General features: G+C 34.2%; 3 protein-coding genes across 5 annotated transcripts; all 3 read right to left on the reverse strand.

Moving 5' to 3' along the window:
* On the reverse strand, positions 1766-12512 carry LOC105158909 (tRNA pseudouridine(38/39) synthase). 3 transcript variants are annotated; one of them, XM_011075822.2, is made up of 15 exons: positions 12329-12512; positions 12160-12219; positions 11682-11765; positions 11516-11594; positions 10815-10860; positions 9184-9294; positions 8123-8210; positions 7683-7779; positions 6891-6951; positions 6675-6805; positions 5666-5783; positions 4871-4994; positions 4145-4252; positions 3990-4064; positions 1768-2123 (listed from the first exon to the last, which is right to left on the reverse strand). In XM_011075822.2, exons 3-15 carry the CDS (start codon positions 11740-11742, stop codon positions 2071-2073), a joined length of 1152 nt encoding a protein of 383 aa, XP_011074124.1. In that variant the 5' UTR covers positions 11743-11765; positions 12160-12219; positions 12329-12512; the 3' UTR covers positions 1768-2070. The 3 variants fall into 3 exon arrangements, with proteins under 3 accessions (XP_020548060.1, XP_011074124.1, XP_011074122.1); XM_011075820.2 differs by having other exon boundaries at positions 11682-11796; XM_020692401.1 differs by lacking the exon at positions 9184-9294 and having other exon boundaries at positions 1766-2123; positions 11682-11796.
* Positions 15150-19794, reverse strand: LOC105158910. The gene is made up of 8 exons (XM_011075823.2): positions 19214-19794; positions 18346-18413; positions 16997-17144; positions 16834-16914; positions 16540-16626; positions 16275-16360; positions 15954-16074; positions 15150-15498 (listed from the first exon to the last, which is right to left on the reverse strand). The coding sequence occupies exons 1-8, from the start codon at positions 19553-19555 to the stop codon at positions 15424-15426; spliced, it is 1008 nt and encodes a 335-aa protein (XP_011074125.1). The 5' UTR covers positions 19556-19794; the 3' UTR covers positions 15150-15423.
* Positions 20322-23054, reverse strand: LOC105158911 (uncharacterized protein OsI_027940-like). The gene is made up of 6 exons (XM_011075825.2): positions 22835-23054; positions 21509-21695; positions 21219-21378; positions 21052-21089; positions 20859-20907; positions 20322-20733 (listed from the first exon to the last, which is right to left on the reverse strand). The coding sequence occupies exons 1-6, from the start codon at positions 22837-22839 to the stop codon at positions 20630-20632; spliced, it is 543 nt and encodes a 180-aa protein (XP_011074127.1). The 5' UTR covers positions 22840-23054; the 3' UTR covers positions 20322-20629.

A 23103-nucleotide genomic window follows, 5' to 3' on the forward strand; every position in this document is an offset into this window, starting at 1 on the left:
CACAATGGTCGAATAATTCTCAAATAAAGTTTAAAATTAATGAAAGATTAATCTGTAAATAGGATTTAGTGCTGCAAATAGTGAATTGATTGATTGAATAAATAATTAGAATTTTTAAAATAACGTAAGAGTAATGATGTGATAATTGGAATAAAATAGCAAAATATTGAAAGATGCTTTGAAAGGAGCGTGTGAAGTGCAAAAAGGGAGCAAATAGCTCGTAGGTTGCTATTGTCGGAGAGTAAAGAATGTATGAGTGTGAATGAATGAAATTATTGTTATGATTGTATTATGACTTCTATTTATCGACAATGCTGGAGTAAATACGAAGGTTAGTTGTTGCAAGTGATACACAATCCAAAGCTGCGTGTGTTAGCTAATTAAAAAAACGAATTAGGATTTGAACTTTTATGGAAGGAGATATGGTCGTTTTAATAAATCTTACCTAGTCAACTCAAAATTTTGGATCTATTTTATCGTTGTATATCGAGAAAGAATTTGTTGAAATTTTTTGAGTATGATATATCCTGAAATGTTGAGAATATATACGATGTGGAATTCCCATTGTTTGAACTTTGATGACCCATCATATTGTATCAGATTCATTTTTTTGCCTGTCAGGTTAATGTAAATATAGGAATTAAGGGCTTGATATATTGCTCATGTGTCAGCAAGGTCATTTCTGTTGGACTGAACAGTGAGGGCCCATTTCCTTTCTTTCAACTCTAGGAAAAATACTTGAGGGGTATCAAATATAACTTTTGTGTTGAAGAGTTCGACTTTAATGAATCAATTTTAGCGTTAGTAAAAATTTACGTTACATTACAAAATTAAAATCCAAATTGCTGGATGAGTGAATTGATTGTATATGCAAAAATTAATATGATCATCTAAATATTGAAAATACGAACTCAATACCTCATGGAAACCGTAATTGAGAAAGAAAATAAATAATATTACTTGAATAAATAAATAAAAGAAACATGCAAATAGCTTGAGAACTACTTAGTATATACATGAAAATTAGACACTGCTCTAACGTTGAAAATAAAAATCACTTGACATGATTTAGTTATAGTAAAAACATCTGTTATGATACATTTTCATACTTGAGTTTTTCGTTGAAGTGCAGTATAGTACATGATCATCTTACAACAAACAAGCTCAAACTAGAAGAGCTTTCTCCTATTAACTCAAGTTCTTTGAGTTCAGAATGGAATGATCATTTCTGAATTCAATTCCAATCATAAAAAAATCTTTTCTTGAGGAACTCCCAAGATTAGCACCCACAAGCACTATACACTATTAACCAATTATACAAAAAAATAAAAAGAAAATTATACAAATTACATAAGGCTACATCTAGTTTAATAGATTTGAATTTGAGGAAAGAATTTAATTTTTTTTTAAATGACTCCATTAAAAGAACGTAAAATTCGTTGATATTTAACAAAACATAGTTCAAATTTAGAAGTAAAATTTTTAAAATCCTCCGGATTTGGAATTATCCAAACAAATTCAAATAATTTACGATTAGGAATTTGAAATCCATCAATATAGCCTAAACATGTATTAATTATTGAACCTAGACTTATCTAAACAAACTCCAGAGATTCTTTAACCTAAAAGCACCCTGAATTAGTAAATACTTTTCCTGTAACTGTATAATCTTGAAAGCATCTTTAAGCAAGCCACCTATTTTTAGTAATAAAACCTGCCTGTAATTGCAAGTCTAGGAATTCAACACTTCTCGTCCTCTCCTCAAAATCCTACTAGCTATAAACAAACAAAGCAACGGTATTGCAACTTGCCATAATCCAAAATCTATTCATTTAAAAATACCTGTCAGCTGAACAGAAGCTTAACTGCACTACTACAAACATTTTACCCACGGACCGAACAAACTGAAACTTATAATTTACTAACAATAGTCTTAAGTACAAAAGATACAGGTATACATAAGTATAAACATTATAAGCATAATTTTTTTATTTTTTTTTTAAAAAAAGGGAGTCAAAATTTGGGGTCAATTGTTGGATGAATCATTTAAGTATCTCATGGCAGGTATTTCTACTTTGCTCGAGCACCAGCGTCCAGTTTAGCACGTCGTTCTTCATAAGACGCTGAAAGGTCCGACAAAATATGGCCAATCAAATATGTGAATTATTCCACAGCTATATATAAAAAAGGAATAATTGCTTATGACTTTCAACCAACTGAAAGCTAATTGTAGCTGTAGTGTTGAGATCGTAGCAAATAATGCTGTTAGTCCATGTAATGTTCACAGCAATCTGTGTTTTAAAATTTCAGCAGATATTGCCTCCACCAAGCCCATAAACATAAACATTTCATGCCATGACATGCATAAATATTGTGATCAACTAACTCAATGCAAATGAAATTGCATGAAACTGTTGGATGACAGGTGAAATGTGATTGCATTATAGATCACTTCCATCATTAGCTTATGCAGTTCCCAATTCATGACACAACTGATCAATGCCATGTAAAATTCCATTTTTGGTATCTTATAAGAGAAAATATCACCCTATACATCGAGTACTTCACTTTTATGTCCAATAAATAATAGCAAAATGACAAAACCAAGAGCTCATGACAGCACATGAACCATTGGTCCGTCACATAGCTTAATGACTCCATCATATTAAGAGTTGATAGGATAACAGCAAACGAGATGACTGCAATTTTGAAGCTTGCACCTAAGAATAACTTGCAACTGAACCACAGAGTTTTCGGATAAAGACGGACCATTGCTTCCAGTACAGAAAAATCAAAATCATTGAGCAGCTACCTTATTGAATGATTACTTTGATCAATGTCAAAGCACATTTAGAAACATTAATTCCGAACCAAACAATAAAGTTAGTTACTTCCAAAACTTTAGAAAGAAGACTTATGTGCCAGTTAGTATTTAATTTGTAGGAAATAGGTTTTTGTTTAAATCACTAAACATGCCAAAAGTGTGTTTGTTTTCCCCTTTTCTAGTCCGCTTCAGAAAATAAGTCACTACTTTCAACCCTCTCAAGCTACCCTTAATAGTTGAAAGCCTGCACCCCATCTTCTGAAAATAAGCAAAACAAAGATGTTTCTTGTTTTCATGGCAAATCAACTTCTCAACTCAATTCGTCAAAATTTAGTTCCTACAACTATTCCAAACTAATTTTCATTTCCACAAGAAAATGTGAGAGCCTCAATGCCACAGTCGTCACTAAATTTTCTATATTTCCTAAAGTGAAGCCAAAAAGAACAAGAATTTATACTGGATCTGGTCACTCGCCAATAGAAGGATTAGAACTTTATGATTAAGACAATAGCATTAACCCAATACATAGTGGATTTAATACATTATTGCAGCATTTGCAACTAAATATAGCGCCAGCTTAACTCTGAAAAACCACAAAAATTAGACATCAAAAAAAGCCAACAAAACTCGAAGATAAGAATCACAAGCCATCAAGTAATAATTTAGTGTCCTCACACATAATTTTACATTGTTAAGAACTACATTGAACAGAGAGAGAATACAATAAAACATCATAGATAAAGATCTATTACTACAATGTTTATCGCAGTCCTTGTATACCAAAAAGCATAGCTAAAAATACGCTATTTTTTATGTTAGCCCTGAAGTTGGCTTTTTATGTAGGAGGCACTGGCACAGGATTTGTAGGATATTGACTTTTATTGATAAAATTATTTGATCATATATTCTGGAAGCTGTAAGTTAAAGCATTTAATTCCTTATTCCAGCTTCAGATAATTGTTAGAATAATAAGTTACAAGTTTCACTTTAATATGGAGTCTGCCAATGAGAAACATGCAATTACTAACTTGTGAACACGAAGACTTTAAAAGGGGACAGATAGGTCCTTATCAGTAACAAACAGAGAAGAAAGGAACTACCAATTCAAAGTTCAACACGCAATCTAAGATGCAAAGATTATATCACAAAACATGCAGAAACTTACGCTCAGTTGGTCGTGACATCAGGGGGATGTGAGCAGATTCCTTCTTTTTTGTTCTACTGTTTAGCTGATTGTTTTCTGCAAAACAGAAGCTCTGAATGAGAAAATAAAAGGAGGAGATAAGACGTAAGTTGGTACTAATTTATAAGCTTTGGTACCATATAAGTCGCAAGAAGAAGTAAGCAAGGCCTCATGAAAGATTGCTGCTTTAAGTTTATAACCTTGGCATTCCTTCTTAAAGTGAGTGTGAAGAGCTTGTTTAGCATCTGAAAGTAATATCCATGAAAGTATTTCGGATTCAGACTAGAAGTGTATGCAAAATTTCATTTTGAAACAATAATTAAAGTTAAAACATGTCTAAGACGTATTCTTATTGGAACTATATTGATCTAACATTAGAGTTCAATATAAAACAAAAATCCAAACATATTTTTATTTCACACGAAAACCTATATGAAATTGAAAACATATTTTCCACTGAAAAAAATGAAAACATAAACAAACAGGCAAGAATTCAAAGAATATAACCATTTCTGTTTCAAATGAAGACATGAAGGACAAATTGCCAACTTGACCAGAGAAACTAGAGTTAAAATAGTGGAAAAGATTAGGGTCTGAAGCGATAATCAGCAAATGGATTACTAGTCTGCATGATGATCTAAAAACAAGAAAACAGCAAAGAATAAAAACTTTCTCAATATGCTAATACTGAGATTTTCTAATTGCATAAAAGTTATCATGTCAGGTGTGTCACAGAAAGCCACGACATATTGTAAAGGTCCGCTGGTTATTAGAATAAAGTAAGCATATGAAGCAAAACTTATGCATCCAAACCAGGATGGCGATGCAAATAAGAGCTGCAATTATAAGTAGTAGTAAAATACCTGATGAGCATCTAAACTTGAGACCTTCAAATTCACAAGACTGAAGAACCAGTGGAATCTCAGGAGCCATTGTGTATTGAGGTTTCCTTGGCGTTCTTTCAACATCGAGTAACTCATCTATCACCTAGAGGTTAGACACATTTCCTCTTAAAAATCAGAGGAAAACTACCACAGATCTTAATCATACACTTTTAACTATAGCTCTAGGAAGCAAGGATCCGTGGGTGAAATACTAATGAGACAATCAGTTTACTCAGACATACATATAAGGACCCAATACCACTGAACATAAAACGGATCAACATACTCCAGTCTATTGGCTCCACAAAAATACTGTTGTGTATTCTCAGATTATTCAGCAACTCACTCAACCGTTATCTAGGGAAAATCGAAAACCTCACTGGACCATGACCACTAAGGCATGGTGCTTGCAAAAAATGTTACAATTTTAAAATACATCAAGAACAGAAAACTCAGATTGTCATGACCTAACTGTCAATTGCGAGAATGTTAAATCAAGTAAGCTAAGATGATTGGTTGACAACCTCGTAAACATTTTGCGCCAAGAACCACATTTAATACTACCCCAAGAACACAACACCAAATATTCTGACACACGAGCATGATTCAAACAAACTTTTGATAGCATGGGATTTAAATATTAAAACCACACTCTCATGGGCTCAGACAAAATTAAAGACCAAAAAAAGGAATTTGAACAAGGAACTATAACATCGTAGCTTAAAGTGAAATCAGTAGGACTTGAAACCAAACATTGAAGACCAAGTCACGCACATTAGGAGATTCTAGACCTTGGCCAATCAAAAACAGCACCGCAACCATGCATCGGATCTGGTGCCACAGGAAAGCACTACCTTTGATTTTCACTGCCCAGAGTTCATCATCTTCAAACCTTTGAAGATGAGGAAAGAAACACAAAAGAAGAGAGATAATTAAATAATCAATTACATGTCAAGAAATTAATCTGGTGAAACTCATGCAACAATTAAACAACCATAGGTAAAAGGATATAATACACCTTCATTTACATGAGAATAAGATTTTCCAGTAAAGTATAAGGAATTTACCATGTCATGGAAATTGAAGAGTCCAAATCCCGTAAAAGTATTGATGCTAAAATAGAAATTGTGCCACATATATGATGCCTAAGTTATGTGAATCATCACCATAGTCACATACCTTCATTATCAAATCTAACCTCATGAGCTAGGAATTTACATTGAGTTGGGCATATCATCATGCATTAAGTTCTTCAATTTAAATTCAAAACCATTTGATTTGGAGCATGATTAATTGGCAATCTCATGAGACACTTTATTACCTTTTCATTTGTAGGGACTACTTATCAATTTCTCAGGCGCTATATGAATCATTTTTTAGCCGAATGTAAGAACCTAGGTCAACCTAATTTCTTCCTAGATCCAATCATGATGTTTCATGCCAATAAGCTCTTGTTAAATATATTTACTGATGCAACACACAAATTTCACATATACATATTCATACCTGAATGACTGTTAATGCCAGGAATTACTTAAAATTTGCATCACGTATACATTGTTCCATATGGCGACGATAAGTTATTAGAATTCACTTGAAATTCATGAGAATAAACTAAGAAGAAAACCTTTTTTATTTTATTAGTTTTTTTCTTTCTTTTTTTGGTGTGTGGGTGAAACTTGAACATAACAGAGTTAAGGAGTTCACACCTGAAAACCTATACATATACTTAGCTGTTAGAGAGTAATTGTTAGAACTTAGAAAGTTCAAAATTACTTCAAACCTTTCATTGCAAGAGAAAATCTCAAATGATGTGATGTGCCGCATGTAATTGTGGACATTAGCTGCGTCCATTTTACAAAAGTTTCGGAAATCATGTTCCCCAATGAATTTCTTTCCTGCAGTCTCCATTACCTGTAAGACTTGTTCAAGAAATTTTGCTCTTTAGAATCTTCAAGTAGTTAAGTAAAGGTCACACTATAGAATGAGAGATGCATACGATGATGTTCAAATTTTCTCTCCAAAAGAAGTACTTGTATTCCCTGCTCAAACAACTGAACCTACAAGTAACAAATTCAGAAGAAAAAAATAATCAGCTATGCAAATTTGCAGACCTCTATAATTGGAGATTGTTTCATCATCAACGTCAAATTAAATGGGTTTTCACTAATGTGCAAGTGGTAATCAAGTTTTACTAGAATGTCAAATTGGTTGAAATTAGGTGAATTTCATCCAAATTTTCAAATAATAATTGTAACCTTTCAGATTCCATAATCATTCCATCTCTCTATTTGATTTGATTTAGATAAAAAATTTCAGAGCATGAAGTTAAATGGCTAAAGATACTCCTACATATAAGATAATCTAGTAAAAATAGGCACAGTAAATTCTTGATGAGATATTCAATACAACTTTTTAAACATTTGATTTCAAATCTTGCATCATAACTTCTGATTCAAGTTCATTGCTCTCCTGGCTCCAGTGTTTTTAATTACAATAAATTTGTAACTCTATGAATGTTTCTATATATTATTTGGTTTATTAATTATTTTAATGAAAAATTTACATCACAAACAATTAAATTTATAGTATGAATTAAATTAGAGTTTAATAGGGTATGAGCTTTTAAATTTCCTATTAAATTTTAATGAAAATTTTCCTATTGATGTCATGTTAAGATGATTTTTTAAAAACTGAAACACGAGTTCCTTTTCTTTTAACTGAACTAAGAAATACCATAATGTTCCCATCAGTAAAAAGAAGAAAAAGAAGTGCAAGAGAAAATAAGTACCTTGCACTGAAATCAGTTGGAGCAGGTGACCATCCAATAATTCGAATATCTTCTGGAAGAACACGATTTAATATCTTCACATAATCTATTTCTCCACCTGTTGAGAAGAATATACATTGATTTTAAACCAAAGCAACACTTCTAAGTTAATCTAGTTACAGGTAATAGATCGCATATGCATCCACATCAAGAACTTTGTATTTATACTAGGAATAATGCTAAATGCACGAAATAAACACAGTAATCTAATTTATGTATAGGACAAATCAAAGTCTTATTGCTCCACCCTCATGAGGCTCATAATATCTCGGTGAACCACTGGTATTTTGATTCATTAGTCTGAAGTTGTGAAATGGGCTACGCGTATAATAGGGAGGAAAAAAAAATGGAATCTGAATCTTCTAGGAATACAGGTACATCACAAGAATTGATCGGCATACCACATGATTCTTCAACACAAGTCTCTCCAGAATAGTCATTGCTCCTTGTTGTTTCCTTAAGATTTGATCGCAGAAATAGAGAGATTACCTGCACTAATCAGTATAACAGGGTTGGATAAATTTCTAGGTGGTGAGGGAGGGCGTTAACACAAATATACTATAAATAATATTCACATACCTAAACATAATCATGGAAAAATTAAAGAATTGATCTCTAAATGGTCATAGTTACATAGTTCTTCATCTGCCATATTTCTTAAATGATTTACACAAAGTTTCAACAAAGACAATAATTGCTATCAAAGAGATGAAAAATTGTTATGCAGAATATGTGATCCATTTTAAATCTTTTCTTCCTTGTTTAAGAAGAGACAAAACTTTAACAAGAACAAAATATTTGTCATATAAAATATTCTATAATCTTAGCAAGTATACTCACCACCCGTTTAGATCAATCTTGTTTAGATCTTTCTATCCTTCTTACTCCAATCCAAAGGACAGGCTGGTTGAAAAATGTGAGGAAGTTGGCACCATTTAATGAATCTAAGCGTTAATCCTTTTTAAAATCTCTGGATTAGAGGTTCCATAGAAGATGGAAAGTTTTATATATTCTTGAGGATGGCCATCTATAATAGTTTAAACTTTTAGGTCAAAAGGCCATTCCTTATGGTACAAGAGCCAGATCAAAAGTAGAAGTTCTGAACTTGAATCTCACAACCACTCGTTTAGGGTAATGAGTCCTACGTGCTAGGTTTCATAAAAGAATATCACTTGCACGTAGGGGACTTGTTAGAAGTATTCAAATATTAAATGGAGTTCCTCTACAAAAGTTCAAAATTTTTTGATGATATGATCATTCTTTTTTTAATCAGGGATATGATCAGTAAACAGGCAGCAAGAATGCCAATATTCCAGCCGTGTTCTACCTGAGTCAGTTTATGAGTTGAGATATTCAATTAGACAAAGCTAACTGGATAATGATCAGAACCAAAGGATGAGAAATCACTTGCCAACCTCCTATTCTAAATCTACACAGTAAAGCAGCTTGAGGTAGCACTTACTTGGCCAACAGAAGAAACTCCCTTGTCTGTTCTGCCACATCTTGAGTATTGCAATTCCTTCTTATTACCAGATATTAACCTCGTCTTTTCGAGGGCCTTAAAAATTTCCGACTGCACTAGTTTATCAGAAAGTCAATCTCATTTCTTGTCCACAAATAAAGTTTTGACATAAAACTTAAAAAATATCTTAATCTTTAATCGAATAGAGCAAATCTCTAGTTGTGTGATCAATAGAAGTCACTCTGCTGTCCTAAACATGTAGCCAGAGGGAAAAATCTGACTTTGGATTGAAAATACAATACTTATTAGTCCAGTATAATTATAATGGTTTCAGCGACTGTATAAGTAGGTGAATTTGCACCAACATAATCCACTGTTTTGAAGCAGCATACAGACTACTATTGATTGCATGAGTCAGAAAAGTCTTCATATGGTTTGGCTGTAGAATCAGTTTTAAGGTTTTCGGCAAGTCATTTGATTCTAAATCATGTTTGCCAAAGTAATGCCATCTCATTGATCAGGTATTTCATAAGCCTTCTTTCTAAGAAATACTCCATATTAGCAATAACTTTAAAGATTACCCAGCACAGTGATAACAGTGTATATTAGAAATAGGCCAATCAACTACCAGTATAAAAACAATTCATATAAGTTAGCAGTCTCCACACTAGATAGAGAATTACAGCCAAGAGTCAATTATTTCGTGATGAAGAATTTGACTCAATCATAAAAGTTGCTAACTTTTTCTTTAAACATCAACAGCCTTTCTTTTTGTTTTAACCACATCAAACTTAACAGCGGCGTTCAGATAATGGACCTAGGGTAAAGAACCATATACCTACTGATTCACAAAGAGTCTGACTGAGGGCACCGTATTTCAGGAATCAGGGGCATATAAAGTGAAACTATAAATTGATAAAGTGAAGGAGATTGGATGGGAAGGTCATATCTAAAATGAAATAGCATTTTCTGATGACTGAGGGCACCATATTTCAGGAATCAGGGGCATATGTAGTGAAAGTACAAATTGATAAAGTGAAGGAGATTGTATAGGAAGGTCATATCTAAAGTGAAATAGCATTTTCTGATGACCCAGGCTAATACCAGATTCCCAATTCACTGATCCGGATGCAAGAACCTATATTAACCCCATCTCCTAGTTCCTTTCTCTTCCTAATTAGCCTGTTGCTATTGTCCATTAAAGTATAGCAAAAAGTATGACAGAGGACATGATTTTATATCATTTCTAAGACAATATAATCAAACTGATGGTTCATATTGTGTATATGTTTTTCATCATTGCAACCTCAAAAACTGTGATTTAGAAAATGGATTTCCTTTAAATTTTATCGTTCCGCTGAAATATAAAACTCAAAATCGATCACCGCATGTGATACACAAAAACATAGAGGAAATTATGCATATTTTGATACTTAGAACTTAATCGAGTAACTAACAAGAAAAGTAATAAACTGAGTAGCAAAGCACCATGCTATCATGACATTTTGCCACTATTATCTAGCCCTATCAGCTAGTGTCTCAACTAATAAACCACAGATAAAATGACCACTGTGTGTGTAAATACACATGCATTAGAAAAAGCAACAGAGAGAAAGAGAGGCAAAGAGCACCTCTATGGTCGGATCCATCTGTGCCTCTGATGCAAAGCCATAAAATCTGTAGTGCATAATACAGAAAATTATCACCATATAGAGACCAGACTGATTAAACATGAAGCACTTACAAATTGCATTGGTTCTCCCTATGGTTTGCATAGAGTATATGTAGTAGAAAATAGATGATTGTATTGGTTTGAAAATAGTAGTTAATAGCCTAATACACATGCCAAGACCGCTGTATCTGTAGATGTTGGGACCTATTTATAGTGGGATAACCATACCTCATGCAAGGAATTATGTAAAGAGACAACTATCCCCACCTTGTGAAGCATATTGACAATAAAAGTGCAGCACGGCATGGCCGAAGTGGATAGTACTCCAGACAAGCCAGTGGATAGTGAAGACTTTAGACTTTGTTGCTTGATTGTTTTTCCTTTACCTCAACCCCTTGTTTTGAACTAGCATGAATTACTTTCTAAGATAATAAAATTAAATCCCTCAAGAACTAGATAGCAGGAAAAAGAATACTCTGTGCAACTAAAAAATTTTTAGCGTATCTAGTATCCATGATTGATCAAGGCAGAAGTCCCCTAATCAAATATTATATGCTCACAATCATATGTGATCAAGAAACACAATTTTTTTCTTTTAGGTAGAATAAGCAAAAGAACAACAAATAAATGAAATTGCAAAGCAGTTTCCATAATTTATACCTCTGACCAAAATACATAACTTTTAAAGCAATATGTCGCTTTGGTAAATGATGCAAGGCTATTGTTTCATTACATGTCCCTGACACCAAAATTTAAAGGAAATTAGACAAACTCTCCAGATGTAGGAATGCCAATCCTTTCTTCTGATCAGAGAATGAGAAAAAACCTGGCACTTTCTTCCTTGATCTGTTTTTCACATGACTTTCATCTAATTTCAGCCTTTGCATTTCCTCAGTTGAATGGCTGCAGTCTAAAACATGATTTTTATCACTCTCTACAATCTGCACCAGAAAACTATGCATTGAAGCACATACAAGCCTTAGGCATAAAAATCCCACCACATCCAAACTGCATATCCCTCATTGATTCTTTTCATTACTATGAGACATTTCAAGAAATAATAATTAATCCTCTTCAGCATTCCATTACGTTCAATGTTACTCCCCATTCTTAATTCTTCAAATTACTATAGCAACATTTTCCGCAAAGATGTAAAGATTTGGCTCGAAATGCATTAGCTTTTATGCAAAAGGATTCCACAACTAACACCAAACATTAAACAAAGCATTCGACTCATAAAGCGTAAATGCTGAATAACTTGATTACAATACAGGAATGCACGCAATGAAATATAGACGGCCTACCTTCTGGCAGACGCAACTTCCGAGCTGAACAGAGAGCTTAGCATTCTCAGCCTCCAACTCCTGCATTCCAGAAATTACCAGTGCAAAAGTCTTAATTAAAAACTTGAGAGATAAATGACTCTTAAGCAGTAAAAGCAGCATGAAAATTTTGCATGATGGATTTGAATACATGAATTCTTCTCCGAAGAGACTCCATTTGGATCCGCAGCGACTCAACAAGTTCAGTGCTGTAATTTTCCTCCATTTTCATCAGCTGGCAAAGAGGTGCGCTCCAAGTGTTTGAAAAATGGACTGGCCGAGTAGTTTGAAAAGAAAAGGGAGTCTCGCGGTCTATGGATGTTTCAAGAGAAGGTCCTGTTTGGCAGTTTCAATAACTAAGCCCAAGGGTTTAAAAATTTTAAATAAAAACACACACACAAATATACACACACATATATATATGTATAATTTATAATTAATTTATTGAAAATATTTTTATAACTTGTATAAACTTGACCCGTTGATTTTATAGATCAATATGATTATTTGAATAAAAAAAAATATAGCCATGGATTTGTTTATTAAAGTTGGGGCACTTATATATACTTGCAGTACACATACATGCGATCCGTGAACTAAAAATAAAATATAATAAAAATATTAATGTATATTAATCAATGTGTTTAAGTTACATATTGTGGTCAATTTTAATACATAGTATCAAGTGAAACGAAATAAAATAATATATATATAGCATCCAAATAAATATGTGATTGGAGATATATAAATCTAAATATTTATAAAAACACAAATATAAATATTGTTAACAAAATAATACAACATTTTTCATTTGTGTGCATTGAAAGAAAAATTAAATATATTAAAAATTATAATATTACAAATTTGTATACTATAATTTAGATTACACAATAATAGAATTACTTATCAGTTGACTTGTTTGTATACTTGTATTTCACGGACATTTGTACTACACTTTTGGCAACGATGATGTTAAGAAAAAAAGAAATGTTATGTAAACATAAACACATTTTCTAAAAGACCAATGTGTTACTTTTAAGTTGATTCTATACTTATGAGATATCAGAATCATCGTATACTCTTCTTGGAGAAAATGTTTTAATTGTAAAGAGGTATAATAAAATTTGATAACATCGTACCTAAATAAAGTACTTTCATCCAAATTTATTCGTTTGTTCCATTCATAAAAATATATATTGATACCTACCAATTTTTTTTGCCACACCATAAGGGTTGAAGGATCTTCCGTGAAATCAAAATTATCAGGGACTAACCCTACAAAACAGAGGTTAGCACTCTAATGCTTAAGTCAGTAATACATTGAAAAAGAAATAAAAAGAAAAACTTGAATTAAAGTGAGAATAATGAATATTCGTTGGAATGCAAGATATAAGTTTAGAATAGCTTAAAAATCAAGAAAAAACGATGAGAGAGTGTGAGAGTTTGAGTGTGAATAATGATGTAACCAAATAATTACACAAAGCCTCTATTTATAGGCATGTACAGAGTAGGATATGAGGATTGTTGCATAGCACCATACACCGTTGGAAAGCCCTTTGAGATGGCTATCATCCACAAAAAGTTGTTTGTGATTTGGACAAGATTTGACTGAGATACGTGAGTGGGACTAAACACTGTCATATCTCCCTAAAAATTCGATAGTTGGTTAGTAGTGGTTTCCCAGCTTGATTGTTACCGATTTACCTTAAACCACCTGGAGATGTTTTAGGGTGACGTGCACTTATGTGTTAACAAGCTATATGAAATGTCCACCCAACTGTATGATAGCATGTCTGGTTGGAATGGGCTTGTTTGTCTAGCCTATCAGTTCAATAAAGTAGCAGATAAGTCCGTGAGCCTTGCTTCCCTGCTGATGGGCCAACTGGGCTAATCTGCTTTGTTGGTGGACTAATTTGCTTTACTAGTGGACTGAGTCCATGAAAGGTTTAAAGGGCATCATCATATATATTTAATAAAATAGACTTATTACTGTAAATAATATTTTTGAACAATATTTTACAAATTAGTATTAAAGATTATTAAAGATTTATACCTTTGTAAGATCCCACCCTACTAAATTTTTATTTTTATCCTTTATAAATTGGTAAATTCATTTTTTAAGGAAAAGAATGAGTGTGTTATGCAAGAGTAAAGGACAAATTATGTAAAGAAAACACATAATACCTTCCATATTAGTCACAAAAGAAAGTTTTTTACTTTTTTTTATAATTAGTGTAGATAACAAGATTCAATAGTTAACATTTAAAGGGATAAAAGTCTTTCTGATAGGTAAAAATTAAGAAAAATTGTAGGTGGAGTGTGTGGTTCACAAATGTATGGGCATTTTGCTACTTTTTTGAGAATAGAATGCGGTAGATCGAGATTATTTTTCTTTACATATATATATATATATATATAAGAGACTTTTTTGCGTATGGTCCAATTGAAAACCAATATTCAATGTCACAATATCGTGTCTATAAGGAAAAAGAACTTTTTGAAAAAAAATTCTAAAAGAAAAAATCGTTATTTTCTCTCATCAAATAAGATATTAAATCTTATGTTCAAAATAAGTTTTTGAAGTATCCAGATTACATAAACCATATTTGTAATCAATATAATTTAAAACTAAATCGGTTTGTTAAAATTTTAAAAATAAATAGCAAATTCCTTGTTTTTTCTAGAAGAGCTAGCTTATGCCCTTTAAGATTTCATAAATTTTCGAACATCTTATAAGATACTTTGAAAAGCCAACAAGTTCACCCAAACACCCTCAGAATCTGTCTTTTGTATGTTTTCATATAATTTTCTACGGTGTTGATTATACTCGCAATTGTACATACTTTTGCTTCAATGAAGATGGATAAATACTAGATTCTCTAATTTTGTTCAACGTTGCCAGAATTTTGCTGCTTTCTTCGTTCTGCGGAATGCGTTTCATCAATAAAAATTATGTAAAAGACAAGAGTGGATTATGTAAATAGAATATAGATTAGGGAATATAAATGTAATCATCCCAATAAAATTTGGTTTACAAAATCTTGTTACATGAAAACATACAATCAGCCCAGAATAAATTTCCGAATGCTGTTCAAATTAAAGTGAATCACAATACATTTTTTGACTACGTCCCTCACCCAAAATTTACATCTACAAGTACTTTTTGCACAAGAACTCCCCTTTCTTCCTCGAAGAAAATTTCACAGGAGCTCACCAGTTTCTGGGGTACTAATTCTTGATCAAGTGTCAGGCTGCTGGTTTTCTCGAGAACACAACATACATCGGATCGGTGCGGCCAGGGTTTGGCGATATATCCACAGCCTAAAAGAATATAAAGACAACGAGCACAATTTGAGCAACCGAAATGCCACGACACTTGTAAACAAGTCTAGGTAGTTAGAAGATCATAATTTTCAGATACAAATAGCGAGAAATGAAGTAAAGGAAGAACAAGATCGGATTCTGACATGGTTGCCTCCCTGTATAGATAAAAATCCGTCATTGACTTGGTCGATCCGCTTCAGAGTCGGGCGGGGTGGAGGGGGGGGTGGGGGGCTAGATTAACCGTGTAAAAGATTACATCTCGCAAGACTCTCACACAAGAATCCGCAGTTATCATTAGAAATGTTCCACACTTGGTAGGGAGCCCATTCCAATTTTTTTATGAACACATTATTTTACACATATCATTGAACTCGTACATGTAATATTATATAATCCAAATATTTCTGGTCGACTTGCGCGAAATTGTTAAGCCAAAAAACCATGCCAATTACCTTAGGAGGCTCAAAACCTCCAGCATAATGGAAGTATGCTCCAACTATCATCACATGATCCGCGTCGCCCGTTGATGTCCATATTGAGATTGCTTTTGTCCAGAAGCAGCGATTGGAGAAGCTTATATGCAACATAATTTACAAATTTTTAGGGGGTTTTGAAAGAGAAACATGCAATAAACAAGAAGTCTCCAAAATTACGAGCACTATATTGACAAAACCTCTAATATGCATCAGAGATTTAGAAGAATGTATTGCTAGTAAACAAGTGCTGCGCTTGTACATAACTTAGTTACGTGTGAATATTATTAGTGATTATACCTTATAATAGCAAGTCCACCTGGTTTGAGTATCCGGGACATCTCTTTGAAAACGTCAATAGGCTTTGTTAGGTAATCAACACTAACCTGAAACACAGAAAATCTATTCATACAGGCATCTAAAATTAGTAAAGCAAGACGAATGAAGAAGGGAAAACTTGTCTGAAAAATAGCAAGGGAGTTAACCAGTGTGAATCAAATGAACGCCTTATTGATTATAAGCCATGAATCTTAATTATCGACCCATTTGGAAAAGACGAACTTACCACATTCGTAATAACATCAAAGGTGTTGTCTTCGAAAGGGAGTTTAGGATCAACGTTCAAATCTTGCACAACATACTCAGTCAAAACCTACGATGCAATGAAGGGAAGCTCATGAATTCTTCAACAGTATAATACATCTATGGACAGAAATGTATAATGTGAAGATTCTAGAGGACTGCAACCGTTAAAACAAATATATCGAGAATAATTATAGTCAATATTAAGTAAATAACTCTGATCACTCGATTCATGATTGACAACAATAATAATGAAAATGATGCACGATGATCTCACTGGATTTTGCTTTAGCTCTTCTTCATTCAAACCCATTCCCGCTATCCTTGATTGCTTATAACCTTTAGGATAATGACTGACCTAGACAAATCATAAGAATCGTGTGATGTCCATGGAACTTTTTTCATCAAGAGGACAACATCAAGATAAGGTGTAAACTTACCCAGCTACTACACATGTCAAGCAGAGCAACTCCAGGAGTATTACTCGGTGGAAAAACCTCAGAGTAATATTTGGTGAGTGCAGCAATCGCTGGATCATCGATATGAGTCACAAAGCGCGGAGACTCATAGAACAATGTATCTGGCGACCTGGAATTTTAAGTTTATTTGAACAATGCAGTATCACAGATAATTCCTCATTGCACAGAATTAGTTTAATTTTGTCAGAGCTGAACTGTAACTTGTAAACATTCACATAGAGCAAGCAGAGATTACGAGCAGAGAGAGAGGAGTGATAATTGAACCTGGAGAGAGAATCTCCATGTCATTCAACTGAAAAATCTATGCAAGATAACTAACTGCTGGCTTTACGTATTAGCAGAAACCAAGAACAAAACCGATGCATCAATTGAGCAACGGAGCTGCTAATTGACTGGCAATTGGCAGGCTCGTTTGAATTGTTAAATGAGGTAATTTTCCTCCTATGATGTCCTACTAACAGAAACATGTTCTCAGCTACCATTGACAATTGGAGGAGTGCGGCTCCGGATGTAATGACTCACACACAAGTTATCACGTAGTTTTCAATTGTTAGGACAAAAGAAGGCCCATAAGTAACTTCTATTATTGAATAGCTTTGTAATTACTTAAATACTATAGAAATGTAGAACAACTGTAACAAACTACATGTTCCGAGTTCATGGGCTCATAAGATGAAACAAAGGAAGAAAGATGCTTGTATATTTCATTCTCATACTCATCCATTGTTTTGCAATATTTTACATTCGTATCCACTTGAGGATGGAAACAAGATTAGCTCCCACGCTCCTTTCCCGGCTATTTACTTTTCATAGCATAACCACTACTATTATGTAACACTATCGAACAAGAGGCCAATCAGGTCCCTCCTTTTTAAATTGTTTGTTCCAGTCTAATCTATTCTAACAAACAGATTTAGACATATTACATGACTATGTGAAAAAAAATGAAAATGTGTTTTAATGTTTTGAAACGGAGAAGGAAAGAATATTAGAAAAAACACCTGAAGTTGGTAATTACACCTTCATTCGATTGATCCTAATTCACATATTGGTTTCAACCCTGGAACTTCCAAATTATTATAAAATGAAAGATCTCGATTTCTCAGTAAGTTTGTGTAATCAGCACGTGTCGTCCAAGAGAACCTTAATGAATAACTGAAGTGGGGGGTGTCAAAAGCTGACTTGTATATTGTAAAACCAATTTTGCAGGAACTTGAGTCTAGATTGCAGGAATTCATTGGACAAGATCACCCCTGCAACTCTACTGAAAATTCCTCAAATAAGGAGCTGAATTATTCAAGAGACTTTACTCGTCAAATCGCAGGAAATCCTCGTCCTTGAAGGGAAATTGCTCAGGCCATTCCACGTTGTCTAATACCTTCAGATCAGAGACAAAAATTGAAATAAGATATGCATCGCAATTCAAATCAGGAAGATGCCCACTGAATAGTGGTAGGATGAAAGAGCATTAACAATTGAAAAATAAATCATGTCAATTAATCATATCTCCGTTTTACAGTACGAGAGTAACTATTTCATAATTCTCCTACTTGGATTCACATTTCAGAATTCTCAACAAATTGCAAAATCTTTCACATTAAGAAAATGCATTGGTTTAATAAGCACAAGCATCACTAAAATCGCAACTAGACAACTAAAATCTTCATTCCTTTGCACAACTTGCTGAAAACTCCAAATTTCACCAAAAATTGATGCCAAGTTTCTAAAAGTTCCCAACATTCCTTCACATATTTTAATATTCATCGTCCTGCTCTTGATCTCTTATCCATCCGGTGGCTACCATTTTTCATCTTTGATTAGTGGATAGCTCCCATGAAGAGATGTAGCATCAATTGTCTCATTTGGCAACACTGAGCAGAATAAAAGTACATCTCCTCTATGTAACTTTACTTTCAAACCAACACATTTGCAGGAAGTCATAATCATAATCCTCAAAAGGGAAAATTACTTCAACGCCTTCTCCAACATCACATAAATACAACAGCAAACAGGCCAGAACCCAAACAGCTCACAACATCCCTTCCAATAAACCCCACAACCATAATCAATACCAACAAAACAAATATTTCTGATCAAGCTATCGAAATCGACGAAGAAACTCAAGAACCCCAGTACATATATACAGCCACAAGAAGAAAAAAAGACAAAACTTTTCACCTTCTCGATAGCACCCTTTTGCCTGGCGGAGGCGATGAACGATTTGGCAACAAGACTGCCAGAATGCATGTTCATGAGCTGGGACAAAATCGAGACCCCAGTCCCTAATATCACTCGGCGGGGCGCTCTGTACCCGCTAACTCTCCTTGAAAATGGAGGCAAAGGGATTGCAGATAGGCAATGATAAAGTCCAGCAACGTATGGTAGCCTGTGGTGCAGTTTAACGCCAAATGGATGTGTCATTTCTTGTTTTATGCAGTTCAGCACGTACTCTCGAATTTTCCGCTGTGGAGTTTCATATTTGTTGAAGCATATGCGTGCAGTTGAAGAGTACAAAATCATTAGAGCAGCAGGCCTCGCTGGATTAGTGAACGGGTGTAAGAAGTAGGCCGACTGACGCACATACAGTTTACGTGGCCATCTCCTCTTTCACTTGTACACAAGGATAAGGGCCAATCGCCCTGCCCAAGTTTTTCCTCGGATCCGCCTTCTAACATCACGGAATTGTATTTGATTTTAGGGATGACGACAGAGTGAATTTGGGATGCTTTTGTTAATATTTGGGACTCAGCCCACCAACAAAATTTTGAACTCGAATTAAAACCTGAATTCCAGGCCCCACCGAATTGGACCTAACAGATAGACCCAATTAATATTTTTAAAATATCTTTTTAAAAATAATACTACCATAACTTTCTAAATATGAAAACAATTTTATTATTGCTTTTTTAATTAATTTTTTATATTCATATTGTAGATATTACAATATTAAAAAATTTAAATTATATGTTACTTATATAAACATTAAAATATATCGGTATTATATATATATAACCAATATATTTAATATATCTTCCAACACCAAATATATTAGAACTTTCACGATACATCCACTCTCCCTCTCTTATTCCCTATCCCCCGAAAAGGATACCTTAAAAATAAATTCAGATGGAACAATTTTGAAATCACGCTAAAAACAATACTGAATCTTAGGCTTAATGATCTCCAGGATACGTTCGCAAAACACTCTTTTCTTTATGCCCATATATGCCACAAAAACAAACATCATGGTGGATATAGAACCCCAGAATCACATAATGCACAACAGTTCACAGAAAGAAGAGACGGAGAAGAGGAGCTAGAGTTGTATAGTTGCACTCTGCATTCATCGTCTCTCATGAATTTATGGTGAAGGCATCGGCAGTGAACATCACAAACCACAAGAACATCCATATGAATTCCACTTGTACAATCCTGATAACAAGATATATCACACAGCAAAGTAGACAGAAAGAGACTTAAATTAGAAATAAAAAAAAGAAATAAAAACTTAAACTACGTCCCCTCCCCAGGTAGCCACTGTTAGATGCATGCAACAAAAAGTCCCGTAACATTATGACAAAAGCAATTGTCCGGTCATGCTTTTGCTGCAGGTTCACTACTAGCAGGTGCTTCTTCAGATACACCATTAGCAGAGGCTGTTTCTTCCTTGGTCTCTTCGTCGGTGTCACTGCTATCGTCTGTAACATATTGAAAAGATTAGTGAAACTCCACATGAGCACACGCTATGTGATTTCTCAGTTGAAGCGCAAAGCACAAGAGACATGCTGCGGTGTACATGACTTTCGGTTCATGAAGAATTTACCTTCATCGGCCTCAGCATCAAAATCTCCAGGTCCGCCCATGTTCAATTTCTAAACCAATTGGAAACATTTCTCCAAATCAGAATCAGAGTGCAACTATACTGATCATAATTATAGACTTATGCATTTGTGCATTTGTTTTTATAAATAACCATTACTACTTTTCGACCGTTCTACTACAAGATAGCTACTCACCGAGAAATCAAAGTCGCCAAAATCCATGTTGCCACCAGCTGAAAAAAGTAAAATGGTTTCAGTCTAATGATTTAAGGATGCTAACCAGATTCACATTCTTTATTTTCCTAAATTCTTCTGTGGGACAAGAACAGTAAAATTAGAATCTTAAACAATATCTAACTTACATTTCTCGTCTTGTTCATCTTCATCTACCCATTTGTCCCAATCAACTTTCAAAAACACTGGTGGTTTTCCCTCCTGCTTGAGAAGCCTGCTCCACCATTTATTATCTGCCTTCTTCACTAGATAGCATATACTTCTAGAGGTAAAACTAGCTTTGCTCTCCTGAAATTCTCAAGTTAAAACGATTTTTAACATCCATTGTCTTCGACACTAGAAAAAGGACATGCTGTTAAATAATATCAAGGAAAGATATTGCCTTTTGCTCTTATTAAAGGACAATTTCAACACTTACATTCACATCAACCTTGTCGTAAAGATCAATATCTATCTCATATGGTGTATTATCTGCTCCACTGGTAGCAGAAAAGAAAAATTTCCCTTCTGGATCAAGATTAAGCTTCACATTCTTTGCATCAGGTAGCTCCACAGTAATGAATAATTTGTCAGACCGCTGAGCCCATTTTACAAGCGGATGTCGGCTGCAGACATAATTGGCAGTAAAATTTAAGAGACAATGGATTAGCAGCAATCTAAATTACAGCTATGGAACAAACATTTAACACAAAACATGGCAAACAAGGACAGCTTAACATAGAACAAACAAACCAGAACAATCTCACTGTATTATGCATCTTCAGAATATTTCAAGTCACGGAATCATAAAACTTAAGCCAAGAGGAAAACATGAACGCATATCATCTAGAACACAAGAAGAGTAAGAGAAAGTTAAGGTTTTGTAATATTATTCCTCATGTTAGTTCTTTTTCCTGTGAGTGGGGGCAGAGCGTTTCCACTTGCATGTGTCTGTTCCCTATTCTTCACCTCCTCTGGGTTTCTAATTAAGTTACCTCACAAGTGAACCCATTTCTTGATTTGAACTTATGTTCTCATCCCATAGGTGACCTTCAGCACATCTTTTATAAGATAACAAGCTTATCATAGCATGGCCTCTACATGCTTAACAGGACCAAGAGATGGATCCTTAATCTCGTATTATAAAATCAGAAGTCTTGCCAACTTCAACCTAATTTCTGTAGTCTCCACTCTGCAACACGATGTCATCACCATCAAGAATCCGTCAATTCTTGATGGGTGATATCATGTAAGCCAGGTGAAAGACCCACCACTTTAGTTCAACTACCTCAACAAATTTGAGATTCCCGATTTGTTCATCAATATACTTGACTACAACAATATTACACATACCATTCAGTAACCATGTGATCCAAAGGGAAGTTCACATCAGTTGAATTCGATCATCACTCAAAACATTAGAAATATCCAACAATTTCTGCAAGTTCACAGAACTACAACCAACTAAAACAACAAACCGGTAATCAAACGCAAGCAACTAGCAACCTCACGATTAATCAACCAAGCCAAAAAATGGTACAATGAACTAAAAACAAAATAAATTCTGCCCCAGCTAAGAAACTCAACAAACAACTAGAACTCATTACAATCACTGCAAACTAAAATCCAATCAAAATCGACAACAGACGCCCAAAAAAGGACATAAATAAAAAACGACGTTCGCCAATGCTAAACCCTAACCACTACTTTCCACAACGCAAATACGAAAAGAAACTCGAAACAGATGAAACCCGGCGAAAAGTACCTCATTTTCGGCTCAGTTCTTGATCAAACTGGAACTCCGGCAGGATTTGATGAATCGAAAGTCCAAAGTATTGAGGAGTCTTGAATTGGATAATGGGTTTAGGAGCAGCGGGACTCCTTGGGTTGAAGACTGAGAGTTTATAGGTGAGCGGTGTGGGAGGGTGGTGCTGGAAGTGTCTAGATGCTTCTTCGGGGGCTCGGAAGATACTCGCGAAATCTTTTTCAACTGGTTTGTCGGGCAAAATCTTATTTTATTTTGGAGCTAAATAA

This window comes from Sesamum indicum, linkage group LG3, assembly GCF_000512975.1.
Source record: "Sesamum indicum cultivar Zhongzhi No. 13 linkage group LG3, S_indicum_v1.0, whole genome shotgun sequence".
Taxonomy (NCBI): Eukaryota; Viridiplantae; Streptophyta; class Magnoliopsida; order Lamiales; family Pedaliaceae; genus Sesamum; species Sesamum indicum.